General features: G+C 40.5%; 3 protein-coding genes and 2 long non-coding RNA genes across 9 annotated transcripts; 2 read left to right on the forward strand and 3 right to left on the reverse strand.

The window, feature by feature from the left end:
* Nucleotides 1-167: 167 nt before the first annotated feature.
* On the reverse strand, nucleotides 168-1305 carry LOC108568791 (coiled-coil-helix-coiled-coil-helix domain-containing protein 2). The gene is made up of 3 exons (XM_017930079.1): nucleotides 1104-1305; nucleotides 841-1013; nucleotides 168-773 (listed from the first exon to the last, which is right to left on the reverse strand). Exons 1-3 carry the CDS (start codon nucleotides 1139-1141, stop codon nucleotides 544-546), a joined length of 441 nt encoding a protein of 146 aa, XP_017785568.1. The 5' UTR covers nucleotides 1142-1305; the 3' UTR covers nucleotides 168-543.
* Nucleotides 1306-2471: 1166 nt separating this feature from the next.
* Nucleotides 2472-9899, reverse strand: LOC108568792. The gene is made up of 5 exons (XR_001891308.1): nucleotides 9869-9899; nucleotides 8439-8516; nucleotides 8043-8366; nucleotides 2759-3022; nucleotides 2472-2560 (listed from the first exon to the last, which is right to left on the reverse strand). It is a non-coding gene; the product is annotated as an uncharacterized LOC108568792 (long non-coding RNA).
* LOC108568790 (transducin beta-like protein 2) lies at nucleotides 2555-22468 on the forward strand. Of its 4 annotated transcripts, XM_017930078.1 has the most exons (7): nucleotides 14435-15280; nucleotides 16458-16703; nucleotides 21138-21376; nucleotides 21445-21652; nucleotides 21725-21901; nucleotides 21967-22149; nucleotides 22215-22468. In XM_017930078.1, exons 1-7 carry the CDS (start codon nucleotides 15154-15156, stop codon nucleotides 22421-22423), a joined length of 1389 nt encoding a protein of 462 aa, XP_017785567.1. In that variant the 5' UTR covers nucleotides 14435-15153; the 3' UTR covers nucleotides 22424-22468. The 4 variants fall into 4 exon arrangements, with proteins under 4 accessions (XP_017785566.1, XP_017785565.1, XP_017785564.1 ...); XM_017930077.1 differs by lacking the exons at nucleotides 14435-15280; nucleotides 21138-21376; nucleotides 21445-21652; ... (1 more) ...; nucleotides 21967-22149; nucleotides 22215-22468 and adding exons at nucleotides 2555-2647; nucleotides 17249-19654; XM_017930076.1 differs by lacking the exons at nucleotides 14435-15280; nucleotides 21138-21376; nucleotides 21445-21652; ... (1 more) ...; nucleotides 21967-22149; nucleotides 22215-22468 and adding exons at nucleotides 12431-13242; nucleotides 17249-19654.
* On the reverse strand, nucleotides 11369-12224 carry LOC108568793. 2 transcript variants are annotated; one of them, XR_001891310.1, is made up of 6 exons: nucleotides 12192-12224; nucleotides 11987-12141; nucleotides 11862-11932; nucleotides 11743-11795; nucleotides 11627-11690; nucleotides 11369-11560 (listed from the first exon to the last, which is right to left on the reverse strand). It is a non-coding gene; the product is annotated as an uncharacterized LOC108568793 (long non-coding RNA). The 2 variants fall into 2 exon arrangements; XR_001891309.1 differs by lacking the exon at nucleotides 12192-12224 and having other exon boundaries at nucleotides 11987-12183.
* A 149-nt stretch (nucleotides 22469-22617) lies between the features above and the next one.
* LOC108568768 (gamma-glutamyltranspeptidase 1-like) lies at nucleotides 22618-24585 on the forward strand. The gene is made up of 4 exons (XM_017930050.1): nucleotides 22618-22784; nucleotides 22829-23269; nucleotides 23339-23539; nucleotides 23616-24585. The coding sequence occupies exons 1-4, from the start codon at nucleotides 22618-22620 to the stop codon at nucleotides 24562-24564; spliced, it is 1758 nt and encodes a 585-aa protein (XP_017785539.1). The 3' UTR covers nucleotides 24565-24585.
* Nucleotides 24586-24598: the final 13 nt, after the last annotated feature.

Here is a 24598-nt window from a genome sequence, read left to right on the forward strand (position 1 = left end):
ATACATTCTAACTAATTCTAATATGCACTTGGATAAGAATATTATGAATCACTGATATTAACACATAATATATATAGCATTTGAATTTATAATAATTTGTTTGAAAAAAAAGTACACTGGGTTGCCTATGTTGCCAATTCTAATAAGATCTATTTAAAATAAATTAATTGGCACACGTTCTATTCTATTGCGTTTTGTACACAGGGTCATTGTCTTTTATTTTTTTTACAATTAATAATTTTTATTTTTGGCTACAACTTAAAAGTACGTAAAGAAAAAAATATATAAGTATTAACAATGCTATTTCTTGTTTTTTTTTGTTTGTTTTCCTCTCTATATAATTCATCGCTTTCACTAATGTTATTTCAAACTAGTTCCGCTCTTTCAAATATTTTCTATACGTCGCTTGCATTCAACGATTAATACGTATTTCTGCAACACGACGACATTTCTATGGAATATCTGCAATACAGAAATAAAGAGACAGAGAGAGATAGAAAGAGACGGAAATATGAATCAATTAATTAAGCTAGATTTTATTGATTAGACCATACTGTTGCGGGTCTTGCACTGCTGGATGGCCTCATTGAAGCCCTGGCAGAGGGTCAGATCAGGTTGGGTCTGAGCGCACTGCAGGAACTGCTTGATCTCCCAAGCGCAGGGACCCTGTGCCTCACCAGCCTGTGCTTGCTGTGGGTATTGCTGTTGAGCTGGGGCAGCAGCAGCTTGCTGCTGTGGTGCAGCCTCGGAGGAGCTTCCGCCGCTGAACATGCCTGTTTTGCAAATTTTCATCATTTCAACAAATGTTCATCCTTGAAGTGTATTTCATGTTTATATTACCGGTGACAGCGTGTCCTACGGTGTGTCCGATGGCAGATCCGACGGCGACGCCTCCGGCGGTCGCAGCCATCTGGGCGAAGAGTCCTGGTTGCTGAGGTTGCGCCATCGCCGGAGGCTGAGCTGGAGGAGCGGCGACAGGGGCGGCTTGTGGGGCCCTCGCAGGAAGGGTAGTCCTATTCGATCACAAAACAATACCAACATTAATATCGAATAAAGAAGCGATGTGCTTATTATCGACGAAACATAAGGAATAAATTATATACCTGGGGGTTGGGCTTGGGGATCTTCCACGACGAGCCATTGTAAATTAGAGAGATGAGATGTGATGTCTTCACTGACTGAACAATCAATAAATAATTGCACGGAGCGTGTTTAGTTGGTTACGTAAATCGGGGAAAAACTGCGGCGCACGAAAAGTCACCAGATTATATAGATTCGACGCGACAAAAAGTTCTAGAATTAAAGCGCCACCTCAGCTACGACGTACGTCTCCAGTGCAAAATCGTATAAAAAGAGAGACAACAATACTTGAGGCTACTCTGGCATTAAATCGCCTGTCGAAAATTAGTTATATATAAAAACTACGCGTCACACGGTCAAAGGTCGAAAGACAGGATCGCAATTTGCCAAAAAAATAAAAGAACATTCTGACTCACTACGATTTCCAATTGATAAAAGTTGGAAAAGAAGATGATAATTCTCTTTTACTGTTGGCAACAGAAGATTATCGACAAATTCATAAATTTCAAATTGTCAACCCAACGAAATGAAATGACGCAACATTGTGCAAAACTTGCGAGTTGCGCGCAAATTGCGCAATTGTTTGAACTAGCGCCAAAAAGCCGAATTCGAAAATATTTTGCTTCCTAGAAATAATAGCGCAACAATTCCTAGTAACTATTAGCGACGTGACGTAATAATAGTTAATGCTATATATCAAAGAGAAAACAAACTATATGCAACTTGCGCAACGATTGCAATACCGAACATTGCCGATTGGCAGCCGAAACTTAGGAAACGAAATGCGCTAAACTGCGCATTGCGAAAACAATTCCAAAAATTTAAAGAAACAAAAGCAAATAAAAGTGTTGTTGTGCACTCACGTGTGCTGCTGACGTGTTGGTTGCTTCGTGATTGGCGCGATCCTTTGAGGGGGTGGCGGCGACGGATGCTGCGGGGGCGGACTCCTCATTACCGGCGACGAAGCACGAGCCCCGCCTCCTCCTGATCGTCCACCACCTCCACGTCGGCTCATGTCTTCAGCAGCGGTGGCAGACAGGGAAACGCGAGAAAACGCGAAAAACAGTCAAAAAAAAATGGAAAAACGCGAAGGAAAAATGAAAATGAACGAGACACCTCCACTGACAGATAATTTGTTCGTTTCCACGCGACAAATAAACAAGTGGTAATAATAAACAAAATTTAACAAAAAAAAAAGAAATTCAGTAAATAGAGATGAGAGAGCCGCAGCAGCAGTAACAGCAGAATTGCATGAAACGAAATGTAAATAAATAATATTTACCTGTTATTTTTTTTATGTTTTCAAGGCGCGACTCGCGTCATTGTTATCATCTGGATGCGTTCGGAGAGAGAAAGAGAAGGAGTGATGAGATTTAAAATAAGAAAATAAGAGAAGTTGTTTGAATGCTGGGATCAGGGGATTCGCGCGAATTCTATTAGCACAGTCGATCCAGAGCGCCGCGACGGTCCAATGGAAGAGCTGAAAACAAAACAAAAACAACATTGGCATTAGCAACGAACAGCTAATAACAGATGAACAACGCTCGACGATCAAACAATGGAACTGGTAATTATAATCTCATAGAATAGTTATTAGTTTTGTTGCGATTAACACTTGAAATTGCAATTTATGTGTGCGTGCGTGAGTGCGTGCGTATGGAGTTCCGTTTTTGTTTACCAACAGCGGTGACTTGCTTTTCCCCCGCCTAAATTCTTGTCCAAGATGAGTGGAGAAGGTTCGGGACGCGCTGCGACAGATGGCGCCGTCCGTCTCTCGTCTCTATTTGAATTTTGAACGATCTCTCGTTGTGTGCGTGTGTGTGTGTGTGTTGGTGAATTGGACCGAGGCGGATGCAAATGACCTCCTTCTCTCATCCCGCATCCGATTCCACTCAAAAGTCTCCGCTTTTGCTCCGTCCGCTCGTTCCTTTCTCGAGCGTCTCTGAAAACGAATAAAAAAGAAATGAAGAAAGAAAACGAACATTATTATTGTTATTATTTCAAAAAAACAAAAAGGTACGAGGATCGGAATGTGGGTCAGGTTCGTAACCAAGCAACCACCCGCCGTCGTCGCAGCAGCTACATCAGCATCAGAGAAAAACGAAAGTAACGCGAAGCAAAAAGAGAGAACTTTCTCTTCCTCCGCGCGTTTGATCCTTTTAAAGGATTAATCGTTATCGAATCACACGTTCTCCTCCTCTCCACAGCACCCTTCGATATTTGCAGATGACGTCCGCTCACTCTCGGAGAAAACATTCTTTGCATCTGTCTCTTTTTCTCTCTGTGATTTGTACCAATTCGCGTCCGCATAATAAAGAACACGACACGACGAAATCACATGACGAAACACACACACACACAAAAGAACTCAAAATCCGGAACGCGCTCCCAATTCCTAACAAAATAACAAAAAGGCAACACGTCAAATCCGAATTGATATTAATTTCATCTCCATGACAACCCTTAACGTACTTAAAGTGACAGTTCGTCTTCGGATCGGCGCACGCAATCGTCCGTTCCCATTCAAATAGATGAACAAATTGTGAATTGATAATCGAAAAACGTATTCCTCGCTTCCTTCATCATCATCATTGTTATTATTATTATTATTATTTCTTTCTTTCAACTATATTGTTTTCCGATTCAATTATAAAAACTTCAATGCCAATTTATACGTAACCACGGTAACAATAAGTACCGGCGACGCTGTATGCTCGTTTCCATGGCTAAGACAACAACAGCAACTGTCAAAGAGTTCCGGTGGCGCGCGCGTTCGCGGTGTTAATTGTTAAATCGAATATTGCATGTGTGTATTTACACAGTGCATATAAATATGTCATCGGATTAGGTTTCGGGGACTTTGTGCCAGAATCGTTGCAAATCGAAGTGGGTCGTTCCGTAACCATGGCAAACAATGCTTTTAGTTCTATCATTAACATCAATTATTAACGTCTCTCTCTGTCTCTATCGCTCTTAACGCAATCCTCCTTCAAATTCATTCACTCTCTTTCCTATTCTTCCAATATCTTTCATGTTCTAATTTCACTTTTTTAATTGAAGCGAGAAGAAACGTCGCGACGTGTTTTCACTTTTTTTTGTAGTTGTTGTTACTGCTGCTGGAATACTCTCTTTCTCTTTGCAGATCGTGATCTCGTTTCGCTAACAAGGAGTATCACAATCACTTTGAAAACGTACAAAGTTTCGTGCTTCTTTTCGGTAACGGTTAGTTGGCAATAGTTTGCAAGGTTAATATGCTCGCTGGTAATCTTTATTGGTAATAAACTTTCCGCGCAGACAAGTTTAAGTAGCCCATTAAACAAAAAAACAAACGATAGTTTATGGATGCCATGGCGACAGAAATTGTACGTCTTTAATTGGTCCCCGTCGTCATGGGAGGATCAAAGAGCTCTGGATCGGACTTTGCGGTCCGACGATCGCCTTGTTCATCATCATCATCGCATCTCTCTTTCTTCCAACAACAATTCTTAAAGAGTCCTATGGTTCTGCACGAACCATCTGTGCGGATCCACGGCCGAGCGTGACTCACCGGCGGCCCCAGATCATTAGCGCATCGTCGGTGCTTGTATAAGGAAAGATTTCCTTCGACAACGTGAAAAGAAATACATACATACACACACACACACGTACTCGTAATATAAGTAATGACGAACGGAATACGCAATTACCGAATCCCTAATCAATTCGATTGAGAAACGCGGAAACGAATACGGATGAATTGCGCAAATAAAAAAAAAACGACTTTGAGCAGCGGCAGCAGTAAAATAAATATATAAATAAATTAACTCTAATTGGGTTGCGGGTTTTTGGATTTCGACGTATCTATTAAAACAAAAATTATTATTACAGTATCTATGGAAATGACGCTTTTCCTCGTTACATCTCTATGACAACCAAACAAATTGACGATTGTTTTTTTTAGGGAGTGCGCCACGATTAGAACTCATCGTCATCTTTCTGGGAATCAAGATCTCCATAGCAACCGAAAAAAACATTTAATCATTATCAATCAGATCGAAACGTCGAGTTCGATCTGATCGATAATCGACAGACGAGATTGCCTCGTTTATCAATCGATTATCAGACTTTCAGTTAAAGTGATGATTACATTATTTCCTTTCTTTTTTTTTATCGGAAGGATTATGTTGTAAGACTTTGTTTTTTTATTAATTAAAAATTTGGATGGACAACGATTGAATATGTTTTGTGCAAATTGCGCAAACATCGAAGAGGGCAGTGAGAGAAAGAGAGAGAGAGAGCGCGAGGTGGAAATAAATGAACTGCGTTTCGGCCTTCGGAGTCGTCCGTCGCGCTCTTTTACGACGATGTGTGTGTGTGTTGTGTTGTGGTGTTGAACCGAAACCGATTATTAATAATTCATTCTCTCCGTCCGTTGCTGTTAACGATTCGAATCGATTTGCATTTTATTTAAAATTAAACGATCAATTAGATGTTGTATCGCCGTGCAATATACATGTCTTTTGTTTTTTTGCGACATTAGGAAGACATTACTAGATTATTGACGTTAATTGTTGACAGATGAAAAGTTTGCAAACTGATCTAATAATGAAAGTGTATCATCATCATCATATGCACATACAAATTATTCAGTTCCATAAACGTCAACTTTCTCTTAATAAACGTTAATAACGTGTGCGATTATATTTTGACATCGTCTCGCAACTCGTCCAAAAACAAACAATCGTCGAGTTGACTAAATTGATTCTAACGACAATTGCGACAAACTTTACATTCAACTATAACAAAAAGTTGGAAGTGTGTCACGCAAATGTTATCAGTTTCTATTTGTTTCAATTATCAAAGTGTGACAATTGAAGAAACGTCAACTTTGTCTAACGTCAAATTAGACGTGCAAACGTCGAGTATGTTTTCAATGTTTCAAAATAGATGTGAAATGTTTATGCGGTGGAGATTAGAAATTCGAAGTTTCCTCGAGCACGTGGACCGAAAAAAATGGAAAGATTTGCACTTCTAAATATCATCATCATCATCGACAACGTGGACATGTGTAGCGCAGCCGATGAACTTTGCTGTTTGTCTGTTTCGTAAAACTAATTAATCAATTAATAAATAGCAAAGAATCGACGAGTGCAATAACAAAAATTATCGATAAATTCGACCTTGCTGTTTAAATTAAAGCGATTCCCCCCACAATTGCGACGCATATATCGTCGTCGTCTACAATCAATTCAATCACCTTATCAAATTGCAACCCCGGACGTGCTGAAAACAAGAACAAAAGGAAATAGAGAGAAACCTTCGTTACGTTGCAAAAATGTATTGCAGTTTGACTTATTTACGGATGCGACGAAACATTAAATAATATAAAACGAGAAGCGAGAAAAACAGAACGATAAATAATAAAGCGACGATTGCATAAGGGGACTGAAAAGTTGCGGCGATTTTCGAAATATGCGTTTGTTTATTGTTGCTGTTGTTGTTGTTGCTTGGATGCAGCAATCGATGTTTGCTATAAACAAATCGATATCGCTGAGTGGACTCGATTCGAACACAACAATCATCATCGTCATCAATAGCTTTTTCCCTTCTTCGTCGGTTACGTGCCTATCTGCAGGTCGAAACGAACGTGTATGAGTCTCTCGTATTCTTTTTGGAGGCGGCGGCGGTGGCGATCATCCCCAGATGTCGCCCACGCATTCAGCAAGTAAGTTTTTTTATATTTAAGTGCGCTTTATTATCGTCAGCCTCGTTTTTGTTTTTGCGACCGTTAAGTCAGGTTAGTGATTCCGATTGCAGCGAAGATTGAGCGTTTCGATAACGTGCACACATATATTTGTGCCGCGTAATTGCGATAATTATAGAAAACGCGACCAAAAAAAAACAAAAATAAAACACAACAACAACAACTACAGCGGCAGCTGATAAACAATCGAATGTTGGGTCATAAGATATAAAACAAAAAAATGGGATAGAATGTGTGCACAATTTCGAGACGCATCGCGTTAAAAAGGCGATCAAACGATACGAAACGAAACTATACTAAATAAAGTTTAATTGAAATGTCAAGGATTTCGTTACAATTTCGTTTCTCGCTTCACCATTATCCAATTTCGATCTCTCGTGTCTTGATGATAATATCATCATCGTGTGTGTGTGCACTCTACATACGCAACGATCTTTCCATCATCGTCCGTTTGCTGACCACAATGATATTCGCACACGTGATTCTTTACCCGAAATCACAATCAATCTCTGTGATCGCAGCAGCGATACGTCAAAATGACACATCCACACATGACAATTAAAGTATGACGTACGCGCTTAAAACTAAAATTGACGTCATTGACGATTGCGAAATGGCGTGCGATGGAAAACAAATGAAACAAAACGTCAAAAGTAAACAATAACATGCAGCAGCTCATTGTCGTTGTTTCAGGGTGTTTACAATTGCGCGCGCGAATCGTCGTGCACCGAAAATAAAACTTATCTGCAACGACGACGATGATAATAACGAATAACGAAATTGCAATAATAAACAAACAACAAAAAGGTGATTCGATTCATTCGAAACGACGCGAGTCGACAAATACGAAATGAGCTCATCCCGCGATGCACGTAACTACAACAACAACAACAACAACAATAATTACAAGTGGTCCTTTTGATGATTGTTATAAAGAATGTTTCCCGAAATTCAGAGGATGAATGCGACGCCGGATGAAGAAGGTAAAACCCTCTTATTAATTCTTATTTGACGCATTTCCACGCTACCCGTTGTTTGTTTGTTATTGCTATGGAAACGCGAATTAATGAAACAACGATCGCTGTCATTGAAATTGCAATTAATCAGTGATTGCGGATGGAAGCGTTCGAATGCACGTCGAATGCACGTCGAAAATTGACCAGGAAATCGGACGTTTCGCGTTCTTGAAGCGCCAGGAAACGATGACGGATTCTCGCACCTGCTTTGTTTTTGTTGTTTTTTTCTTGGTCGCCGAGGAAAGGCAACATCTTCTCCTGGGTTCCCATGGAGACGGCAATGGCGGCAATGAGCGCGACGTCCTAATCGGACAATCCGGTCACGTCGAAGGATTTTTCGATATTAATCGTTCCTTAGCCGCATGCAAATGGACGAAAAACGAAACGATCGTAAAGAAACAACAAAAAAAAAACAACAACGTATCATCATGACAAGGAGCCCGTCGTCTTTGGATGGGACAGCGTACGGAGTTTGTTGCACTCGGTTCATCCACCCTCGCACGACGACTTCAGCTGAATCAGAATACCTGAAACAAAACAAAAAAACATTGCTTCGATTTATTTGACGTTTCGTCGTTTGTCAAATGTTAAAAATGTACTTATGACGAGGCCCACGTTGATGAATCCGACCACGATCAGCCAGAGGATCAAACGTTGCCTCATCCTCATCGCCATGGCTGCAACAAACAAAAAAAACCAACAAACAAAAGTAATGATGAAGAAAAACGTGAATTACCGCTTCGTAATAGCAAAGAGATCGTCGTCCATGACGTGACGTGATCGCGAGTAATAACTGTGTGTGTCTAAGTACGCGTCTCTCTCTCACACACACACACACATGCACGCAGTAGATAGTCTCTTTTTTCTCGTCTCTTCCGCCTTCCGTTACTTTCAAGGCTGCAGGAGGCAAGAGCTTGAACCCGAGGCTCTTTATAACTGTTCCGAAGAGAACAAAACCATCCGTTCGTCCATCCAACAAGACTTGGCCGGCCCCGGGACGATGGAATTCGAGCGACACACATACATACAATATATCGGATCGCGGTGCAACTCCTAAACACCAAAATCGCAGAAATGTTCACTTTGATAAAAAAAAACACTTGCAAACTATTCTTAGCACTCTTATCTACTTACATATTCGCATTCTAAAAACGTCCTATTACTAATACCAGTTGGAAACAATAATAAAAGTAATCCTAATGCAAACTAAAACAATTCTATATAGTCAATGCAACATAAAGTTTGTAAAGTTTCAAGTCTAAAAACTATATGTTTATATGTACATAGTAGTTAAAGGAAACAGCAATTATTGCGTAAATGATAAATTTAAATTTATAAAAAAAAAAGTCTAAACTTAAAGCCGAACAAACAATTGACTCATTGAAACCGAAAATATACATATTCGCAAATCGCAGAAACCGTTTCCATCGAAACGACGTTCATTATCATCGCTCTTTTGTTTATAGGAAATAGTTTATTTACGAGCGACGGCCGACAAGTTGAACGACCAATTTCCGTATAATAATCAAACAAAGACAAGAAAGACAAACAAGATCACTTCCGTCTGCGTTCCTTGTCTTTCGCGCTGTGTTTCTAAATGTTTAATTATAAATTTATCAATAATCAGCTGATATCGTGTGTATCATCATCATCATCATGATCAAGAGAGATCTGCTTTTCATTTGTTTCAGGTTGTTTACTCCGCGGCCTTCGCGTTTCCTGCGCCCGCGCGCGTACACAGAGAAAACATATGAACGAACAAACGAACATCGTCGTCGTAATCGCGTACACGTCGCGACTCGATTTAAATATTTAAATATTTCCTCGTTTGATTTTCGTACAGAAAATAATAATAATGAAAAGACCTTCGACGCTTCGACTTTAATCAAGATAAAGAAGGTCACCGAAAATCGCTCAAAACATACAGAAATACGATATAAATATATATAGAAGAAGAAGAAGAAGAGCGTTCCCGCGTCCATCTCTAAATTTAACCTCTCGCACACATTCAGAGACACACTTTACTGACCTTTCGCAAATTGACCTCTTTTTTTTNTCTCATCGCATCTCGTCTCATCTCCCGTGTTCCATCCGCTAAAAAAGCGACACTTTTCTGACGTAGCTGACACTTTGTTTATTTGTTTTTGTTGTTGTTTTTTTTTTCTGTTGTTTTCGTAAAACAAACTGTCAACATGCGGTGTTGTTTGTTCGTCGCTATGGATGTCTGGATCGCTGAAAGAAACAAAAAAAAGAGGATCAATCGAAATTTGTTTATTGTAACGATCGTAGCAATCATTTTGCGCAGCACTTATTTTGTTATTGTTATTTGTTGTTGCTGCGATCGAGAATTATGTTGCAATTCGCCACTAGACTAGAAACTCCTCTATTCATCATCATCACATATCGCGAATTAACGATAAACTGGCAAACACTTTTGTTTTAGCTTTAGTTTTTTTTCTTTACATCAAAATTATGATTATAAATAAATTAATAATTCAACATACTTTTAACACGTTAAGGACGGCGCTTTTCGGGTTGCTTGCCCCCAGAAAATTTTTCGTGGACGCCTATGGACTGATTGAAACGTCAAATATTTTACGTCAATTATAACCTTTAAACGTTTAAATTTTTCTTTTACATTTTTTAATGATATTTATAACAATTGTGGGAAAAATATTTAAATTTTTTGCAGACTGCCGCTGCTCAGCTCCTAAGCAATCGAAGATGTTCATAAAAATAAATAAACATTTCTATTATTGAATGATCCTATTTTATTTTTGTTATATTCAATAAATATTCCCAACAGGATTCGAATTTTCTTGAAACGCAGAAAAAGTGCTATAGGTTTTATAATAAGCAATAATAATAATTGATCATTGCAAATTGATCATTGATCAATGAAAATTTCAAATATGTTTCGCAAGTTAATTTGTAAAGTATGTCTCAATTATATCACAATAACACGTATTGTTTTAAATTGCTTCAAGAATTATTAAAATATGTATAAGAAATGTATTGGCGTTTGAAGTTTGTAATTGACTTAAGATATTTGAGGTTATTCTCAGTCAAAATCAGTGGCGTACATAGCAACGAAACTTTTATTTATAATTAATGACCCACCGGTGGGTCATGCCGTCGTCAATGTGTTAAACTACATAATTTTCTTGACCTATTCCAAATCCAGGTATATTCACAGTTCGATTACGTTTTGTTTACCTAACGAAATCATATTTTTCTTAAAAAAAAAACATGATAATTTCGTTCCAAGAATCCGCTGTAGGTGCAATAAAATTACCTTACCTTACCTTTTTTTCCTTTCTTTTTTTACTTTATCTATATTTTCCTAAGCAATCGTTTAAAACAAAATTAAGTTTTATTATGTTATTTGTTTACTAATATGCCGAAATGATTTTCTTGGAAATTTTAAAAATAATTCCCTTCGGTATCGTAGCACATTTCTTCCTAGAATAAAACATAATTCAATTGTTTTAATTAATAATTGCAATCAACAACAAATTCTTACCAACTTTACAAATGCATTTGCATCCTACAATATCAATAATGTTGTCATGGTAATATTAAATAGTTTCTCTGAAAGAAAATTTTACGCTTACAGAACGTTTCCTGGTAACAATAAGTAGATTCGCTGAATCAAAAGGAAACATTACAGATTTGCAACTCGATTTATCTAAAAATTCCTGGAATGTAACTTTACATTTTTCTAAAAAAAAAGAACAAAATAGTTAAATTTTTATTGCAATCATTTATTTTACTGCTTTCTTTCTACCTGCATTTATAAACGACTTAATAAAATTATGTTTTCCCCTGATAAATGTTTGAGCAATTTCTCGCTAAAACGAAAATTACAAATTAATCATTAAAAACGAGTTAATTATTTATCACCTGTATCCTAATTAATAAATCATGTTTCCATGGCGATTTTTCACTTGTTTTCCCTTTAAAAATTGAACAACTCTATTATCTAAACTAAAATTTGTTGTTGTTGTTGTTTTTATGCTTACAGAACGTTTCCTTGGTTAACGACTCAATAAAATTATGTTTTCGCCCCGATAAATCTTTGTGCAATTTCTCGCTAAAACGAAAATTACAAATTAATCATTGAAAACGACACTCAATTATTTATTACCTGCATCCTAATTAATTATTTAATCATGTTTCCATGGTGATTGTTGTTGTTGTATTTGTTGTTGTTGTCTTTATGTTTACAGAACGTTTCCTTGGTAATAATAAATAGATTCGCAGAAGCGAAAGGAAACCTTACAGAGTTGCAACTCGATTTGTCTAAAAATTCCTGGAATGTAATTTTTCATATTTTTCTAAAAATTTCCTACCTGCATATAATAACAATAACTCTTCAATTATGGACTCAATAAAATTACTTTTCCCCGATAAATTTTTGAACAAATTCTTGTTAAATTGAAAATTACAAATTAATTTGTAATTCCTGTATACTAATTAATTGTATATTCAAGTTTGCTTGGTGATTTTTCACTTGTTTTCGATATATAAAATAAATAAACAAATATTACATATTAATAAATTTGTTGAATTTTTGTTTTGAAATGTGCCTACTTAGTTTTAATTAAACTTATTTTCTTATATACCTTACTTCGTTACTTATTTTCATTAATAATGTGATTGATGATTTCCACAACGATTTAACATACGTTTCTCACAACACGATATGTTTGATGATATCAGATGCGAAGAGTGTAAAGTACGCGAGAGGAGAGGCGTCAAAAATGTACACAAACACACACACACACGCGAAACTAAATATAAATTCGTTCTATTTGTGGAAATCGCGGCCGACGTGACTTTGATTTCAGCGGAGGCCGAAGCGCGCAATGTTTTTGTTTCATCTTCGTCTTCTCCGTGAAAATGATGAGATGATTATGATGATGCACATTGTGTTTTCCTCTCTCTCATGTATGCATGTTTTGCGCGTGTCGTCGCGAGTCGCGTTACGTAATTAATTATGCGGGAATCGAACGTGGTTTCCGACGGCGATGATTTCATTCTCTCGATTTCCCGTGATAACAGCACATTACGCGTTATTCCCGCGGCTTTCATCATCGTCGTCGTCGTCGTAATCCCGAGAATTAACAACGCGATTTATAAAAAAAGAAAAAACCTATCGCGTGTCGCGCCTCCAAACCCAGTTCTACATCACTTCTCCGCGCACCACAAGAATCGCAACCGTTTGATTTGTTTTTTGTTTAATTATAATAATATCAGTGATATTGTTTTCTCGTTGCCATAGTGCATATTTGTTTTTGTTTGTTTTTTGTGGACGTATATGTTAATTACATTTCGCGATGATCCCGATTTGTTTGGATCGTCGCCTTGGCGACCCGCGCGACGCCCATCATCATCTGAAAGGTAACAAACGATTAGATCATGCAATCATCATCGTCATCATCGAAACAACAACACCATCGATTGTCATCTTTGTTCCATTGTCTCCGAAGAGCGGCCTTCGCGATAAACACGTAACCATTATCATATCTCACGCGCGGATAATTCGCTTTACCGTTTCTTTCTTTCTTTCGCATTTTAACATTTTACGCAAATGATTGATTTTGGCATTGTTTATAATTAAAACAAACTTTGTTTTGTTTTCATATGTACAATATCAATCATTTGTTTCGTTTCCATAGTTTCCTAGTTTTTATTTTTAATTGTTTTCTAAGTTCCATAACTGCAATTACATCGCAGATAGCTAAAAAAAGATCAAATGATTGATTTTGAATTGTTTATAAAAATAACAAACTTTGGTTTGTTTCATATGTACAATATCAATCATATGTTTCGTTACCATAGTTTTCTAGTTTTTATTTTTAATTTTATTCAAAGTTCCATAACTGCAATTACATCGCAGATAGGTAACAAAAAAAGATCAAATGATTGATTTTGAATTGTTTATAATTAAAACAAACTTTGTTTTTAACTTTGGTTTAGTTTGCATATGTACAATATCAATCATATGTTTCGTTACCATAGTTTCCTAGTTTTCATTTTTTTTTCTAAGTTCCTTAATTGCAATTACATCGCAGGTAGATAGAAAGGTAATTTGTTTATCCATTTGAACTTTCCCTTTTTCAACTTTTCTTGCAACCCCCTTAATACCTCCACCACCCACCCTGGTATAAATAAGGCTTGCAACCCTTGGTAGAGCATCAGTTTCGTTGAGCAGTTACTTCAGTTAACATACCAAGTGCTAACCAAATTTACCACCACCACTACACTACAGTAATTATCATCCCCTAATTGCAACTTTTGGATATAAATAGAGTTTGCACCCAGTGATAGTTAGTCAGTTTCGTTTAACAGTTACTTCAGTTAACATACCAAGTGCTAACCAAATTTACCACCACCACCACTTTTCATTTGCTGAAAATATCATCCCCTAATTGCAACTTTAGAATTTAAATAGAGTTTGCACCCAGTGATAGTTAGTCAGTTTCATTTAACAGTTACATCAGTTAACATACCAAGTGCAAACTTCGAGTACATTTCATCGCATCATCATATGTAAGTACACCTTAAAAAGTTTTAATATTATCATCATCATCATTTTAAACAGCAAATAACTACTTCAACTAGTTCAATAGCGATTGAATTGTTGGTAGATGTATAGAAATAGATAGATTGTTAGTTATTTGTTGTTTGAAAATTTTGTCGATTTCGCTGGAAAGCGCGATGAAGAGTGGAGCGAACGGGATTCTGCGCATTCCGAGTCGCGTTTTCCGCGTTATTTCTTCGCGGGCCTACTTCGATTCCAATCAGTTACGAACGAAATTTCTCAGAGTGTGCGCGTCTCTCTCTCATATATATATACAAAATAAAAAACTATCGAAAATTTTCTATTATTATTCATACGGGAAACGAGAGAAAGCGCTTCTTTTTTTGACTATGTTAAAGGCGGGATATTCGTATTCGTTTGTGCCGTGGGGCGTCGGGTCACGTGTTGCGTCGGCGCCGCCGCCGTCACCGGGCAACCGAATCGTCCGTCCGTCGTTGTAGTAACGCGCTCCGCCAGTATTAGTAGTACTTGAGCAAGAGGCGCTCGCTGTGCGTACCTCCTCTGCATAAGCTGTACCGACGACAAAAAAGATCGAGTGTGTGTGCGTGCGTGCGTGTGTTTGCAAGTGTTCGCGGCGAAGAGAAATTTCGTTGAATGCGCGGTGCTCTTCTCTCGCTGTTTCGTTCTAATTTTAATTATATTGGATGTATAATATAACGCTTAAAAAGTAAAACGAATCGGGAGTAGTAGCAGCAGTAGCAGCAATCATGGAGAGCGGCGAATTGGCGATCGCGGCCGTCGCCTTCATCGGGGTGTGCTTTTTCCTGTTGAAGTACATCGTGGGAGTCTTCAACGGGGCTGATAGAAAAGCCGGTGGACGAAATGAAAAACAAAGTGAGTCATTTGCGATGATGATGATGTTGATGGAGAAGAGAGAAAGAGTTTGTTGTTTGCAAATTTCCAATTCGATCCTCGGCCTACCCCAACACGTGGTTTTTGAGGTTACGCACCCCGAAGCCGCGAGTTAGTGAGATAGAGCACGCGTGCGCCTTCACCCCTCGTCCATCCCTCTTCGTTTGCCATTCAAAGGGAAGACGAAGACGACGACGACGACCACACGCGATGTTACAATTGGAAAACCACGTGCTCGCTATCTCTCTCGAACACACACACTCATCACTTCCCAACGAGAGCAGTTTGTTACACTTTTGGCGGCGCACATGTTTTCACGAGCATTTTCAATGTCATCTCAATTAGGAAGAGCAACTTTTGCCTAGATAAGATAAACTCTAGCGCCTTTTTCTCTCCATCTTTTTCTCACACTTTTAGCAAACGACGGCGGCGGCGGCGACTCCTTCTTCCTTACGAGATTACGGGCACGAGACCCACGAGTTTTGGTGGCCTTCACTCCATCTATCTCTCTCTCACGCACTCACTTTATATAGCGACGACGCAATTTCATTCAGATTCTCCAATCTTGTAGTATCGTAATGAATATAATATATTCGTTTACAATTTTTTTTGCTCGTCGAGTGCAGAAACGAGTGAGTCAAAGGTGTTCCGGGAAAGGCTAACAAACACCTTTGACTCATGCACAGACACACACACAGGTCGGACCCTGTCTGGTCTGCCCCAATCGAAGAAGACGTCCAATTCAGATGAAGACTCTACGGAAAATGTAAAAATTATTAAATTTCATGCCTAGAGAGAAAGAGAGAGATAGATTTTAATTTTTCGTTCGTGCCATTACCAAAAACGGTCGCGTAGCATTGTTAATCTCGCTATGGTTACGATATGTAGACGAATTAATAATAATAATTCCAATTATAAATTCAAGCATGGTTTGTTGTTGATGTTGTTGTTTTGCAATGCGAGGAAACGCACCGAATTAATATACAGAGTGCGCGCCAACCTTCGCAGCTCGCGCTTTTTTTTTTAGTTTTTTTTGTTTGATTCGGCTCTTTTCAACTTAATTTATGCAACAGCAACAAATCATTTGCTTCTGCTTCTGTATCTAACAACATTTTAAACAATATGCTTACCTTTTTTTATGTTGTTCTTTTTGTTGCAGATATTCGTTCTGCAGCTTCAGAGGAAGAAAAGCAGACGACAACCGGACAACATCACCAACAGCAGCAGCAGCAGCAGCAATCCGTGAGAAAACGAGTAGGTGGTTCGTCGAATCATTCCACCAGAAAGTCGCAAGCAGTGAATTTGCAGCATCCCTGGCTCGTGTCCACGTTGAAAGGACACGAAGGATCAGTACTAGATCTTAGCTATTCCAGCAACGGGAAATACTTGGTCTCCAGCTCACAAGGTAAGGACGAATTTCTTTTATCTCGCTTCAGATTCGACAGAACATGCAAAAGAAGAGAAAAATTATTATAATGATAACAATAATAATTGTAATTATTATTTCATTGTTTCATTTCGATAACGCTTATCAAAACTTAAAGTAAAGTCACCGAAGTAATCTCTCAAGTGCGTAACTTGTGCCCCCCAGTCATTGTTACGCAACTTTATTATTTGTTTTTTTTTTACATCTTATAAGACATCGAGTGTGCGAGTGTGTTTTTCATTAATTTTATATTTCTAGGATGTTTTCTTTTTTCAAATTATAAATACACGCCGGGGAGTTTCGGGGTGGTTAACGTGAGTGTGCAAAGTGTTCGATTCATACTGATTCGACGATGAAGATATAATAATGAAGTGATATGATTGTGATTTTATAAGTTTGAAATATTATTATTTTTTTTATTATTATTTTTTTCTTCTTATGTTCTTCAATTACCACTAGTACTACTACTAGTAGTACTCTATGTGAAATGGGAAGTGAAATTGATTGATAATTTTCTTTGATAGGCGACGGTGTTGTAAGTGGACGTGAAATCGAGGAAGAGATCATCATCGTCAGCAGTAGCAGCAGCAGCAGTAGCAGTAGCAGCAACAGCAGTTCACCTGTTTCGTCGACGTCATCTTCACCATACTTGGGAAGATCAAAGAAAAAGGCAGTAACAGGACTTTCACGAAGACAGAAAAAGAATCGTAAAAGTAAAATGGCATCGAATGGTTCGTCGGCGGTTGGTACCGCCAAAACCCAGATAGAATTAGACTCGCTATTGCAATTGACGATGTATGTGCAAGAGCAAGTCTTGTCACCCGAGACTATGATGAAGATGGGCTATCCTATGCTGGATCCTGTTGTAAATCATGTTAAAATTTACAAAGAGGATTTGCCGTTCATGAAGAAGGCTGCAATCGCGGAAGCGGCAGCGTCTGCATTGGCTGCATCGCGTTCTGCAGTTTCCGCCTATGCGACGATCACGAGTAACCAGCAGAAACCGACGACTGCGGATATGTCTGCTGCAAAAACGGCATCGGTGGAAGCTCAAAAAGCTGCGAAGGCGTCGGAAAGGGCAGCGGCAGCGACGACGACGGTCGAGGCGGAGGAAGAGGCAAATATTGCCGCTTGCTCGGCCGCTGTGGCAAAGTCGATCTTGGATTCACTGGACAATAATAAATCGTTAAATGTGAATGCTCGCGAGTACGCACCGCATACTACAGACACGTCTGACGGCAGCAGTGAGAGCGGAGGAGAGAACGATAGCGATGATAGCGGTTACTCGGGCATAGTCAAAGTGAAGAAGTGCGTAAGGTGCTCAAGCAAATTTCGCATCGACGCTGAGAACATGGATTATTTGAGCACGGAAAAATGCGTTTACCATTGGGGTAAGCTTCTGAAGCCGTGGCCCGAGGCGCCAGAGCACAGATACACGTGCTGCAACGGCGTTAAAGGTTCGGAGGGATGCAGCAACGGACGTCTGCACGTGTGGAACGGCATCTCCGAGGGCGAGAACGGTCCCTTCTATGACTTTGTAACTTTGCGAGAGGCAAGAACCGAAGAGCAGCGCAACAACCCCGGCATCTTCGCCATAGACTGTGAGATGTGCTACACGACGGCCGGCATGGAGTTGGCGCGCGTCACCGTCGTCGATCACACCGGCAAACTGTTGATGGATCGTTACGTGAAACCGAAACACGACATCATATGCTACAATACGAGATTCTCGGGCATCACTGCCGAGCACATGATGCCCTTCGGCCCGGCTATTACCTTGAAACGCGCGATACGCGAGCTAGAGAATCACGTCTGTGCGGAGTCCATCCTAGTCGGGCACGGATTGGACGGCGATCTTCGCAGTTTGCGTCTGGTTCATGACCGATGCGTAGACACCGCCTATCTGTTTCCCCATTCACAGGGTCTTCCGATGCGTCGCGCCCTTAGGCATATCGTCGCCGCTCATCTGAAACGCAACATCCAGACCGGTTCGGACGGTCACAGCAGTTTCGAGGATGCTAAAGCCACCATGGATCTTCTTGTGTGGTACATCAAGCAGAACGTGGCTGATAGGTTCTAAAGAATCATCACACGCCGTACGAGACCGCGACCATCGGACACTTTGCAAAGTGAGATGGGATATCGTACATAGGCGATGGCGATGGCGGCGGCAGCGGCAGCGGCGACGAGGACGTACTGGTAATTACTGGAAATAAAGGGAGGAAATCATGAAATTGATATATATATATATATAAATAAAATTCGGTAAAAGTGCCTTACTTAAATAGCAATAATAATTTATTTATATGTATATAGTGAGAAAGATAGGAAGTGATAATGACTGAAGCGAATGGAGGAGAAGCGCTCCATTCAAGTGATAATTATATATATATATACATACATATATAAGAAAAGACACTTCATTCCTACAAAAAAAAAAAGCGACCCCAATTGACCCCAACGCAACCCCCCGAATTAATTTATGAACCCCAAAAGACTGAAATCGATTTATATATAAGGTATAATTTATTTTTTACGCGCAACGACGACTCGAGTGATAATAGTAATTCGTTGACGAATAGGTGATATATAGATTATGTTTTGCAAATGTTTGTAAAATTGCAAGAATCTCTCCTATCGGGTCGACCTCTTCGTATCGTTGGAAAAGATGCACAGACGACCGACCGACCGTTTCCGACTATTTCTTTTTTTTCTGTTCGTTATGTGTAAATGTTTTAATTTGTATTTCTTTTGATTAGTTTTGTACTCCTTTTTGTATTAGTAACGGAACCACCACCACCGATGAACGTAAAGCGAATTTGTGATTCTTTTTTACCATTATGCGATTAAATCCGGACTCGAATATCATCACTGTTGGATAATTCGAGACGGACATAAATAAATTTGAAGACTCGTTTGATAAAAATAAATCTTGTATTGTTTTTTACACAACCTCTCCTCATCCCCCTAACAAAGTCTTTACCTAATTAATCAGTCGATATTTAGGTCAAGCCTCCTCCACCACCGCCGTCTTCTACCTCATTTTTGCATAATATTTTCTTTTATAATAATTGTGTATATAGACGATTTTGTTAGGAAAAGATGAAAAGCAAGTAGGTTGAGGCGAACAAACGCTAATTGTTACATCAAACAGCAAGAAAGTTCCGATTCCGAGTGAATTAAAATTCCAAATCGATTAGACTATGTCTCTTCGCGTTTTGCCCGAATAAATCGGCATCATTTTATTTTTTTTATATGTGTGCGGTAGTTTCGGCGTAGCTGTAAATTTACAGTAAATTTTCCAACTAGCCAAAGACAGACGGACGGACGACCGTTGCACTGAAAACACCTCTAACTGTACTCCTCTTTCTATCTTTCGCATTATACATACAGGTTTCGAAACGCGAACACCAACAACACTCTTATGGTTTTTTTTTATATATATATGAAAGAGAGGAAGAGAAAGAGATTTGTTCGCCAATGTAGGAGAGTTTTTGGCGAGAAAGAAATGACCGGCACGAGAGAAAGAAACAAATTATAATGTTATGTATCGCTCGTGTATTATTCCGAAACGCGATTTGGGTTAAAATATGAATTTGTTTAAATAACTTTCACGACGTTAATCCAAAGATTTTATATGCGAATAAAAAAAACACGCTGCAGACGGAAAGAACGGTAATCTACTTGATGACACACAAAAGCCGTCGTGCAATACGATCAAAAGTATAGTTTCCCGACGGTTTGATGAAATGTACAACACTGAAATTGTACACATGTAATAAATGCATCATTAATTTGACAAATCTACTACTAATTATTCCGAAGGAAGATAGCTGATTATTACAACGAGCTTAAATATTGAATTAAGAAGAGTTGCAATTTCTAAAAAAAAATAAACGTCTAATTAATGTGATGAGTGAACGGAGTGGAGAAGTTGAGCGACATTGAAATGTGTTATTTGACTTGATGGACATTCGACGTTAGGAACGCCGTGAGTTGGTGAGTCACGAATGCAAATCTAAGCCTTGGTGCAGAGGAGAACGAAATTTCGGGCGTTTGTTGAAGTGCACTGCAAGTGAAATAGTAATAATATAAATAAGAAAGAAAGAAAAAAGTGTAGATATAATGAAAATTGAGGTGAAGGCGAGATTTGGCGACGTGCCGAATGGAGAGTGCACGATATATATGTATATATAAACCCATTCTGTTTTAAAGTGACGAAACTAGCAAATGCCAAATAAGTTTCTCCACCCTGTATATATCTTACACACACACTTACAAACATGCGCTTACTACCATCAATTCAATTTCACTTTCTCTCTTACTTTCACTATCTTCGCTCTGGGCGTTTTTTGTTTCTTTTAATAGCAGTATATGCATTTTTTTTATATATTTGTTTTTGATGTCTTGCAGATTGCACGGTGATGCTATGGGATGTCCGTGATCCGAACCAAAAAAACAGGAAATCGGTCAAATGCAACATCCGCGATTACGGGGTGGCGCACCTGGTGCGTTTCATACCGAACGGTAAGGGTTTCGTCGTCTGCAAAGCGAACAACGAGTGCGAGGCCTTCAAGTTGGAGAAGAGTCCCGACGGGGGGATCGTGATGAATGCTCAGGGCATCACCAGCAAGGTCCTCCCCTACGATAAGGTGCGCACCGCAACCGACTACTTTACAAAACAAATTGATTTAACCTGCTACGTTGTTTCTGTGGGTAGGGCTTCGAAGAAGACGAATCCATCGTCGGTTTGGATATTGCCTGCACGGGAAAGTATGTGGCCACCTGCTCTACCACGTCGCTGGTTATCTGGGACATGAAGGGCAACGAACTGAGTCGCATCTCGACTGAGTCGGCTAGGTCCAAGGGAGGCGCGAATCGATGCTGCAAGATATCCCCCTGCGGAAAATTCATATCAATCTGCTGCGGTAATTAACAATAACATCACATCACTTACATGAAGAATTGTTCTATAAACTGTTGTTTCGTCATCGAAGCAGGTCGTGCGATCAAGATGTGGGAGGTCATGTTCAACTCGTCCGGTGAATTCGAGGAGATCAAAGCCATCTCCGGACTACCCGTCGGCGATTACGATGACGTCGCCTACGACCAAAACACCTCGCACATGGCATTGGTTTCCCAAACGAAAAACACTTGGGAGATGTTCTACACCAACGGTAAACAGTCTGCAAAACGTAAATCGATTATTATTATGATTAATACAAATGTTTGTTGCTTTCAGTGGAATTCCGGAAGGGCACTTTCCTGAGATTAAAGGTATCCGGTCTCTATGCCGGAAATGATCCGCCAAAGGTGGCGCTGTCACCCGACTCGCATGTGGTTGCCGTTGCCAGCGGAAATCGTCTCTCCATCTTTTCCACGTTGGACGCCGATCTGCTGCACGTTATCGAAGATGTTGAAAGCGGTAAGTGATGAACGACCGATTTAATACTATTCTTTATACTCACTCCATCGCACGACAATTTGCAGATCCAATAACCGCAATCCTGTTTGATTCGAGCGGGAAATATCTGCTGGAGTCGATCGGACGATACGTGCGCGTCTTCCATAACGTGCTTGGTCATCGGGGAAACATCATCGCCGCCCGGGAAAAGCTCAAGGAGCAGCAGACCTCCGCCACCAAGGAACGTCTGCAACAGTTGATCGCGGACAGCGAAAACTTCTTGAAACAATTTTAATGGACCCGTTCCTATTCTTTTATACTTTATTGTACTGCAACGATAATAATTAATTGAAATAATAAAGTTTCTGACTAAATCTTCTACGTAATTTCTTTTTTTTTTCTGCTTTCTTATAATGCAGAGATCTAGTGCACATAAGCTGTCAGAGAGACAGTTCGGCTTGGAAGCAGAGTTCCAACAGATGTGAGTAGATGAACGTTTTAGGATTGTTGCTGGTTGTTGGGATTTTGGGGAACGGTTGGTTGGTGAATGCGTTCAGGGCGGACCTGCTGCTAGCCACGCAGATCGTCCACCAGGAGAAGAAGTTCTCGGAGGCGGCTGTCGTGACCAATTCGGAGATTTGCACCAACATCGGACTGTGGGTGCGGACCCGATTCCCATTTCGCAGATTATTTAACATGTTTTTTTTTACTACTACAGTGAGATCCTTTCGGAAGAGGGAAGCGCCGCAGACGCAGCCATCGGCGCGCTACTCTGCGAAGGCGTGACAAATCCGCAGAGCATGGGTGTCGGTGGCGGCTTCCTACTGACCTTTTACAACGGTGCTACCAAGAACGTGGAGGTGCTGAACGCGCGCGAGTCGGCGCCCAAAGCCGCTAGCAAGGATATGTTCGGAGGACCAGCATCGGGAGACGGCGATATCGGAACGGGTGCACTCTCTGTCGCCGTTCCCGGGGAACTTATGGGCTATTGGGCACTCCATCAGAGATACGGGAAGATGTCCTGGTATGACATTTTCAAGCCGACGATCGATCTCTGCGAGCACGGGGTGACTGTGACGCATTATACGGCGCGGATGATCGGCCATCTCCGCGACGAAATCCTCGCCTCGGCCACCATCAAGTAAGTCTGTAAGTAAGCTTGCAATGCAATCCGATTTACAACTAATTGCCACCCACCTATCTCTCGCAGAGATCTGATGACTAATCCGCAGACGGGGGACCTCTACAAGGAGGGTGACTTAATGCTGAGACCGGCGCTTGCGGAAACCCTGGAGATGGTCGCGAAGCACGGCCCCTCTGTCCTCTACCACGGCAATCTGACCGAAGATTTCATCTACGATATCAGAGATAACGGAGGCATCATCACCGTCGAAGACATGAAACATTACAGGTTATTTAACAAAAAAGATATTTCGCCAGTCATTCACTTGCTTACTAAATATATGGATTCGGGTGATCTATTTCAGCGCGTCGTGGTTGACTCCTGTCAGCGGTGTGATCGGCGATTTCAAGGTTTTCTCTGCACCATCTCCTGGATCCGGCAGACTGCTGCTAACGATACTCGAGGTGATGAGCAAAAAGCTATCTTGCAAGGACGATCTGTTCTGGCATCGCCTTGTCGAGTGCTGGAAGTTCGCTTTCGGCTTGCGCAGCTCCATGACCGGTCCGTGCATCGGAGATAAGGCGACAAACGACAGCAAACAGCACGACGGAGCCGTCGTCCGCGACATCATCAAAAAGATGAAAGACTGTTCGATCTATCCGAGTCCCAAGGACTACTTCGAGCATGGTAAACCGGCGGCCCCGGATCACGGCACCTCGCATCTCGCCGTTCTGGCACCAAACGGAGATGCCGTCTCCGTTACCAGCACGATAAACTTGAGCTTCGGCTCGATGTTCGCCTCCGAGTCGACCGGTATCATCCTCAACAATGAGATGATCGATTTTAGCATCCCACATCATTACGATTTCAAGTCGTCGAAAGGCGACGGCAATCTGATTGCGCCCAACAGGCAACCGATGTCTTCGATGCTGCCCACCATCGTGCTCGACAAGAATCGCGACTTGCGGCTCGTGATTGGATCTTCGGGCGGCTTCAAAATCATCACCTCGACCAGCGCCGTCATTCTTCAGCATCTGTTCATGGGCGTCGGTCTCGAGGAAGCCGTCCACAACAGAAGACTGCACCATCAGCTCAGACCGATGCTCGTCGAGTACGAGGAGGGTTTCCACGACGAGGTTCTGCATTCGCTCATGTCCAAGGGTCACAAGTTGCAGCAGCTGGACGCCGCCTCCAAGCCGAACACCAGCTCCAGCATGTCCATGCACTCGGGCGTTAACGCCATCGCCGTCGTCTCCGGTGAGATCCACGCCGTTGCCGATTCCAGGAGGACCGGCGTCGCGGACGGCTACTGACTGAAGCACCTACTCACAATAATCCACAATTAAT

Source organism: Nicrophorus vespilloides, unplaced genomic scaffold (genome assembly GCF_001412225.1).
Source record: "Nicrophorus vespilloides isolate i.1.1-1 unplaced genomic scaffold, Nicve_v1.0, whole genome shotgun sequence".
NCBI lineage: Eukaryota > Metazoa > Arthropoda > Insecta > Coleoptera > Silphidae > Nicrophorus > Nicrophorus vespilloides.